At 46.3% G+C, this 8,457-nt stretch overlaps 1 protein-coding gene across 1 annotated transcript in view; it reads right to left on the bottom strand.

Annotated features, from left to right (window-relative positions):
• Positions 1-425: 425 nt before the first annotated feature.
• The window catches only part of LOC308562359 (uncharacterized protein), a 30,871-nt gene continuing 22,839 nt past the window's right edge, over positions 426-8,457 (bottom strand). The window contains exons 14-16 of the mRNA XM_081148344.1: positions 6,683-6,825; positions 4,978-5,130; positions 426-3,677 (exon numbers count right to left, since the gene is read on the bottom strand). Of these exons, the coding sequence (XP_081004470.1) occupies positions 3,273-3,677; positions 4,978-5,130; positions 6,683-6,825 (701 nt within the window). The 3' untranslated portion in view covers positions 426-3,272. The remainder of the gene's footprint in view (positions 3,678-4,977; positions 5,131-6,682; positions 6,826-8,457) is intronic.

Raw genomic sequence — 8,457 nt, 5'->3', positions numbered from 1 at the left:
ACAAGAACATTAAAAATTCCAATTAATGTCCTCAGCTAATGCTAGAAGTTATTACACATGGGTACACACACCTAGACACACACACACACACACACTGGCATGAAAAAAGGAATCATCAAAAGGCCAAAAAAAAAATTGTGAAATGTAACACATTACTGCCCCCCAAAATCAATAGGAGCACTGAGAGAAAAAGCTCAAGAAATCTTTCAGGATTGTAACATGGAAACTAGAGAAAGCAGAGAAGAGCTGAGCTGTGGGTCTAACACTCAATGCACAGGCATTCTAGACGGTGAGACAGGGAGGGAAGACATCATCCAGTAAACCACACCCATTTCATCGATTCCAAACACACTATTATTTCATGCATTACTAAGGAAATGAAAGCTCTGCCCATTGAATTATGATGCGATACTTTCTTTCGCTTAAATTTTTATTGTATAAATATGTAGAGTTCTTTTATATATTTAGATATTTTAATGGACCTATTCTTGTTCATAAGTAAAATTAAATATTTGCAAAATATACTACAAAATAACCTTAGAACATGTTCAGGGACTCTGTCATTTTCATCACGATGGGGCCTAAAACCATGGATGTTAATGTTTTTCATCCCAATGCTGTATTTTGTGCGGCCAAGAGCTTTGCTGTGTGGGTTTCACCAAACACCACCAACAGGGGCCAACACAGCACAGCTGTCCCTGGGATTCTCTCCCGAGCTGACCCGCTGTTGGCACGTGATGGGCCACCTTTCAGCAGGGCTTTCTCTGCCTGTCGTTCTGAGCTCCGGTCATTTGCAGTCACTGCTCTGCGAGAAAGCGGGAACTCGCACTCATCCCTCCAAACATAAAGCATTTGCTTCTCTGCTATCAAATTCCACATCACTGTTTCACTCCAATCATTTTTGACATTCACAGTAATTTTTTCAATGCCAAATAATAATATAATCTTTAATAAATGACAAGGGTCCTCAACACATAACAAGTGAAAAAATTCTAGCCGTCTATGACTAAATGCAAGTATGTATGGGCAATAACAATTACCTGTCTTAATTTCAGAGATGTGGAGATGAACAAAAATGGGTCTTAGTATAAAATACAGTGTAATATTGAACTTTTTCATCTAACTTTTATGATTTATTTTTTTCTATGCTCATCTGTCCAATATTGAAAGAGACATGTTGAAGAATACATTTTATCTTCCCTATGAATCACACCCTTTTCTCTATCAAATGACAGCATTTCTCCATTTTAATTCATTTCCTTAAAGTCTATTTGTTCTGACATTATTATAGCTTGACTACCGCTGTCCTTTTAAATTTGCCTGAACATCTTTGCCCATCAGTTCACGTTCCTATTTTGTGTCACTTTGAGAAATGCTAATTGAAATCCACGTTTGGCAAAATACTGTTGTTCATTTCCAACCTAAAAGATTTTGTCTTTTAACAGGAAAGTTACATTTAGTTTATTAAATTTGCAATATTTGATTTTATCTTTTAGCTGACTGTAGTTCTCAAAGCATCATATTACACCATGATTCATCCATTCTTTTGTTAAATTTCTTTCCACTGTTAAATGTATCGTGCATATAATGCAATGGACTTACATACATGCATATTTAAAGGTTAATAGTGAATTAAACAATTATCTAATATCCACTAGCCAGCTTAAAAAAACAGAGTATCATGAATAAATTTAAAGCTCCCTGCTGACCTAGCCAATCACATGCTCTCCCTGCCCTGGATTTCTATTATTCTATATTTTGCATTAATTCCTGTTTTTCCCTGTATAGCTTTACTATACATATGCATCTCTGAGCACCACAATAGTCAGTTTGCCTATTGTTTAACATGATGCAAATGCAACCGACACTCGTTATTTTTGGTCGGCATTGTGCTTTATGGTGGTAGCTATGATTAATTTATTTTGCCTGATATATGGTATTCTGCACAAATTTGTACAGCCTCCCGAAGATGCCAGTAACGTTATGTGCTATGTGAAACGTGCCGACTATGCGAATGGTGCCCCAGAGCTGAGCAAGGCAAGGACCCCGATTCCTTCCACTGCATGAGTGTAGCATGATTGATTCATTTTAATAATTCAGTGTTTTTCCTACTTTTTGACATTTTTTTCTTGCTGTGATGAACAATGTTGCTATGAGCATTATTTTTATGCCTCTTGAACATACTTTTTTTAGGGTTTTTTAGGACTGGGATATCTGGTCACAATATGCACAGATGCTACACATCGCAAGGTCAAGTCAGATACCTTTCTAAGGGTAGAAATGAGCTACAGGAAGGCATGATTAACTGTGTTGAAATGTTTATCAACTATTTACATACATAGAACAGGGAAGGTATCATTGTTTACAGCAGTGACTGCTCAGTAGCGCAACTGTGGGGGACAAATTTTCTTTGTATACTTTTCTATAGTTTCCAAATTGCTGCCATAACACACCAAAAAATTTTTAATCAGAAAAATTATGTAGGGAGGTCTGTTCTTAAGTAAGGGGGTGTTTGAGCCGTGTCTGACCACCTATGATTAACTAGAGGGTCGCTGCTTCCAAGAAGTGCTCGATGTGGGTTCTTTCCCGGTTGTGTGTATGTTTCGGAAGCAAAGGGAGTGGAGAGGATTGGGCACGTTCCAGGATTGGGCTCCAAGCTCAGTCCTGAAGCTCCCTGCTGAGCCTCTGAACTCGTATCAGGTTTATGGCAAAAAGACCTGAAGGAGTGATTTTTATAAGGGACCGTGAGAGACGTGGGACATGCGGATATGAACTGGGGGACAGTGTCTGAGCTGTTGATGAGACACTTGTGGCTGCAGTGTTCACTCTGCAGCATTCACTCCTGGCCTTGTGTGCAGGGGGCCTGGACACTGGCTTCTCCAGGTGAGCTTGCCAGCGGTGGTGGGCACCTCAACGGTCTTTGAGATCACTGCAGGATGGAAGGGCATGCTGATGTGCCAATCCATGGCAAGTTCTTAAAGATGCCCACAAACTATGAGCACAGACTTTGAGGACAGCTGGCCGTCCTCGGACAGGTAGGCGAGGGCAGAGTGTGAGAGGGAGGAGCTCCCTGAACATTCCCGAACAAGCACGCCCTTCTCCTTCCCAAACACCACACACCTCAAGCCTCAGTTACTCTCAGTGGCCGTGGAATATTCGGTAAAGACAGTCACAGGCGTCCTAGGTGCACACGCTTTATTTTGGTCATACAGAATGTGAACCACGGCGAGGCTGGCAGAGGGTCAAGGAGAGCCCCTAGGCAACGGCCCCCCTTATGGAGAAGAGAACCTGCCGCAGAACAAGAGGCTGTTGGTCCTGTGGTGCCTGATGAAGAAAAGGAAGGGGTGGTCTGCGCAGAACCTGGGCTCCATCCTGCTGCAGCGGGAATTCCTGACCACGGCCGTGGCCGCGGCCGCCTCCGTGCCCTCCTCCGTGACCTCCACGAAGCACTTGTGCGCCACCTTGGACACGGGCACGTTCTTCTTCGTTGACATTCCGGAAAAGTCTGCCTTGGCCTCCTCAAAAGCATCGATCATTCCTAAACCTTGAAGGAAGGACTCCAACTCGTAGCTCTCCTCCAGCTTCAGCCGAGGGAGGAAAACTTGAACTTTAATCTCAGTCATGTTTTCTGGGTCCGTCCAGGCTCTGAGCTTCTCGTACGTAAGCGCTTCCTCCACCTGGAGCAACGGAGAGTCAAATCCTAAAATCCAGGTGACGGCAGCCCGGTGCGATCCCTCTTTACCCCTCACCCCGTGACACGCAACAAGGCGGTGAGCTGCGGTCCAGGACAATCTACAGAGATGGTCCCTCTCGTAAACACATCAAGATTTTCCCTCAAATTCTCATCTTTTCCCTGTTTTATGGGAACAAGAGTAAAACAGCTGGAAAACACCTGAGACAAGGAGAGGGTATTTTTTTTTAAACCACCTATAACAAATTCATCTCAAATGTTTTCTAGTTTAGAAAATTCTCATGACCACTTGAGTATATTCATGAGATGCACATTACGAGAGTTGGAGAAATTGCTGACAAAAGGGAGACAGAGCAAGGCTCGGAGCTCTGATCTGTGCAAGGAGGAAATCGGGGACATCTGAACGGCAAGGGGGACGTGCTTCTGGGGAAGGGAGAGCGGCGATGGGCTGTTCAAAAGGACCGATGTCCTGGGATCCTTGCTTGCCCGCCGCCTGCCCCACGTTCACACCCTGTGCACTGTGTGCAGGAGTGGCTTGTACCTCCGGTGGGAGTCAATTGTTAAACCCTTGGTAACCTAAACTTAGCCAAATGGGAGTATTTACACCATGAAATCAGCCAACATCATAAATGAGGGCTTCTTCCACCCCCAGGGAGCCAGACAACCAGCATGCTGTGGGTCCTGCGCCTCCCACCTTACGAATTTGCCTTCCTCCTGAACCCCGTTCCTCTTCTGTCACGGGAAGAGGGCTCTCTCCTGTCTAAGGTGCGTTTCTCAGCTGTACTTTAGGCTGTTGCTACTCAACATGTGGTCCATGACCAACAGCACCTGCATCACCTGGAATCTTATTAGAAATGCAAAAACCTCAGGCCATAAACCCCCCTGAATCAAAATCGCGTTGTAACAAGATGCCCAGGAGATTCCTATGCACACGACTGGTTGAGAGCCACTGCCCAGCTCCATCCTACCCTCTTCCAGGACCTTCATTCAGCGTTACTGGGCCCCAACTAGCCCCTCTTCAGAACAAAGAAGAATGCCCTTAAATTCTTGGAACTCTCTCCTAGCTTCATCCACATTTGCCCTTGCCCACAATTCCATTCCTAGCTATAGACTTGATTGAAACGCATACACCCCCCCACCAAAGACAAGCAACGGTGTTCATCCAGCACTCTTTGTACTAACCCCAAACGGGAAACTCCTCGAATGCTACCTGGTGGATGGACTTAAAGAAAGGCGCCAAGGCTGGATCCGCAGACGCTCAGACTCACTGCCGAGGGCTCACTTACCACCGAGAGATCAGTGCCATCCTCGGGCAGCAGGATGAACATGCTCAGCTCCTGCCCCTCGTAGGGCAGCTCCAGGATCTGGCTGTGCACCTCCTCCACACAGCCCATTTTAAATTTATCTTGCTTAAACATCATCTGCACTGTCTTTTTTTCCTAATGAAAACATAAAATTAAAATCAGATCACTGAAAAATGAGCACAGTTCATTAAAATTATGTCTAATTCACAGAACCCCTAGGTGCATATAAGAGAGATATTACTTCTGTGTGTTTATGCTGATAAACATATGACAAAACCCTCATTATTACATGTTAGTATTGAGTACAACATGCCCATGCCCATGCCCCAGCAGAACAAATACAACCAGGCAAGAGAATGAAGGGTGGAGTGTAGACAGACAGAAAACCCTCCCATTATTTTCGGAGGAAGTTGTGTTTCTGATCTTTTGAAAAAATGCATAAGGAAGCACACCCGGTGACCTTATAATTAAAAATTATTTTCCTAAGTTGAGAGGAGAATTCACCAATATTCAGGCCTTTGGGCTGAAGGGTCAGGTTAGGGAAGATGGACAGGCCGGAGGGAGTTAGGATTTATTTTGAAAAGTTGCTCAATTATAGAATTGGTTTTACAGCTTTGGTTTTCTTGGAGGGAGAACCTTAACAAGATGCGTAGGGCCCACCGTTCTTAAACTTGCATCAAATATATTCTAAACTTTCAAACTTTTATGCAACATGCTGTTATCAAGTTGGTGAAGGTCGAATTCCAGCTAATAGCTATTGATGCCCCCACGCCAGCCCGTCAGGCACTATCATACACGAAAGGGAGTGGAGACGAGTATTTTTAAAGTTAGGCTTATAAGTCTGGATATCTTCTGTCCAGCATGGGGGCTACAGTTAATAATACTGTACTGAATACTGAAAAGTTGCTAAGTGAGTAGATTTCAGGGGTTCTCATCACACACAAGAAGGTAACTATGTGGGGAGATATGTTAGCGTTACTGTAGTAATCATTTCTCTAAGTTTATCAAATCATCATCTTGTACACCTTGACTATATACGATTTTTATTTTATTTTATTTAAATATATCTTTATTGATTTCAGAGAGAAGAAGGGAGAGAGAGAGATAGAAGCATCAATGATAAGAGAGTCATTGATCGAGCCCGCAACCCGGGCATGTGCCCTGACCGGGAATCGAACCCTGATCGCCTGGATCCTAGGTCGATGCTCAACCGCTGAGCCACTCCCGGCTGGGCCGATTTTTATTTTTAAAAGATGCGAAAAATTAAAAATAAATAATCAGCCTCAACACCTGTTAACACCTTCTTCCCTGTGCTCAGAACTGCAAAGCCATGGGTTCTGAGGCAATAAATAGGCACAGCCGTCAGTGACACCAAGGAGATAGCTAAGTGACAGTGTAATACGAGCATCGTTCCAAGGCTTAGGAGAAATTTTCTTTCAATCGCAACAATATGACCAGAGACAGAAGGTCAGTTGGATCGCGGATGGAAGAAAGGAAACTATCAATAGAAAAATATTCTGTTTTTCTCCTCCCTTCTCCAATAACAGGTAGATGGGGGAGTGAAATACACTCAGAAACAGATTAGCCACCGCGGGTGGGAAATAAACGGTGGAAGTTTTCCCCTCACGGCCTTTCCCGGCGCGTGACCTGAAGACAGCAGCGGAGTGCCTGACACCTCCGTCCCCACCTGCTTGGCTTTGAAGGGCATCCCCCTGGTGTGCTTTGTGTCGAACTGCTCCTTCCACCTGCCTTTGAAGTAGATGGCGTTCACCAGAACCAGCCTGGTCAGTGGACCGACCGTGCCGACACCCAGGATCTCGGAAATCTTGCCTGTAAAGAAGAGAGAAGTCTGTTGCTATTTGGGGGGGGGGGGGGGGGGGAATAAACATTCTCTTACAAAAATCCCCCCAACACAGAAAGCCAGGCTGGAATCCTGTCTTTCGGCCACCTGACGAATCGGGGCGATGATGCCTGGGCTGGGCACCCACACAGGGTGTTGTTTGTCCTGAAGCAACACTCCCGAAGCAGGAAGGTCAACCACCCGTTTGCCCTCAATTGACAGACGCAGAAATTCAGGTTCGGAGCATCTGCCTGACTTTTTTGCTAAGGTCACTAGGTGGCGAGACTGAGCTGAGGAAAAACCCAAGAGTCCTGATTTTAACTGGAAGCCTCTGGGCCTTGGCACCATCATCTCTCGGCTGTGCCGCTGCTGACATTTTCCACTGGGTAATTCTTTGTTGGGGGACTGTCTTGTGCACTGCAGGACGGTTACCCAGCAGCACTTCCCCCCGTGGTGACAACCCACAATGTCTCCGGCCATTCCAAACGTCTCCTGGTGGTTGGTGCTGGTTGAGAATAGTTGTTCTACGCCAACCTTCACATCTCATCCAGGTGAGGAGAGCCTTCCAAGAATGGGAAATACAGGCCTGTCCGTGGGAGAAGGCAGGTCCCCCAAGTGGGGTCAATGAGGCAAAGGAATTAGGGGGATGCACTGAAGGGGCCCAACTTGAGTTGTCCGATGAAAGCAGGGACAAGGTGATCCCCAAGGCACCCCCAGCTGTAATATTCTGGGAAAACACGTGGGTGGCCAGCCTGATGGAAGGAAAAGTGTGAACAGCTGTAGAGGGGACGTGACAGGTGTAGGAAAGTGAAGTGTGGAGACGCTTTTGGCTTCGCAGGTGACTTAGGGCTGCTCCATCTACTGGGGAGCGAGAGACCACCACACATGTGACGTACAAAATCGTGAAGGGCTCTTCCCTTCCGAAGGGCATTATTTTATGGGCGTTTAGTATAATTGTGACCGCTGCTGCTGCCTGACACACACGGGGGTGCCATAAAGGTTGAACGGTGGAATGATGAGGGCTGGGCGGGCTCGTGGAGAAACGAGCGGTTGAGCTCCCCACGTGTGGAAGTGTCTAAGTCACATCAGCTCTGCAGAGTGCTTGCAAGCGTGTCCTTCCCCGCACTCTCGGCGGAACTGGCGGAACTGTCTCTGCAGAGAGGGAACAGGGTCTGGGCAGGGGATGCTCCAGGCTCCGCACCGGCTCGGCTCCTGGATCTGGAGCAAACTGAGAAAAGGCCACGCTCCAAAAGCAAACGCCACAGCCTCCTGGCAAAGCAGAGGGCCAAGGGCGGAACCGGAGCTGGTCCCATTACAACGAGATACTGTCAAAACGGCCTCCCTCAGCTGCCACCCAAATCGGACGTCACTCTGCCCTCAGCGCAGGGCCAGGGCCCTCCCAGACAGGAGATAAACAGGGCCTCCAAGAGGATGTGGTTTTCCAGAATTTTCCAATCGAGTCCAGAGGGGAAGGTGTCTGAGATCCTTACACCGGGTGTAAGTATTTCTTCTAAATCACCACTCTGGGATCTGATAAGCCCAATAAAAATCACAGAACTGCGTGGATGGCCTGAAATTGCAGCACACGCACACACACACACACACACAGAGGCCACAGGTGA

The sequence above is a fragment of the Miniopterus schreibersii genome (genome assembly GCF_964146895.1).
Source record: "Miniopterus schreibersii genome assembly, chromosome: 10".
NCBI lineage: Eukaryota > Metazoa > Chordata > Mammalia > Chiroptera > Miniopteridae > Miniopterus > Miniopterus schreibersii.
This window is presented reverse-complemented; position numbering and strand designations above follow the sequence as displayed.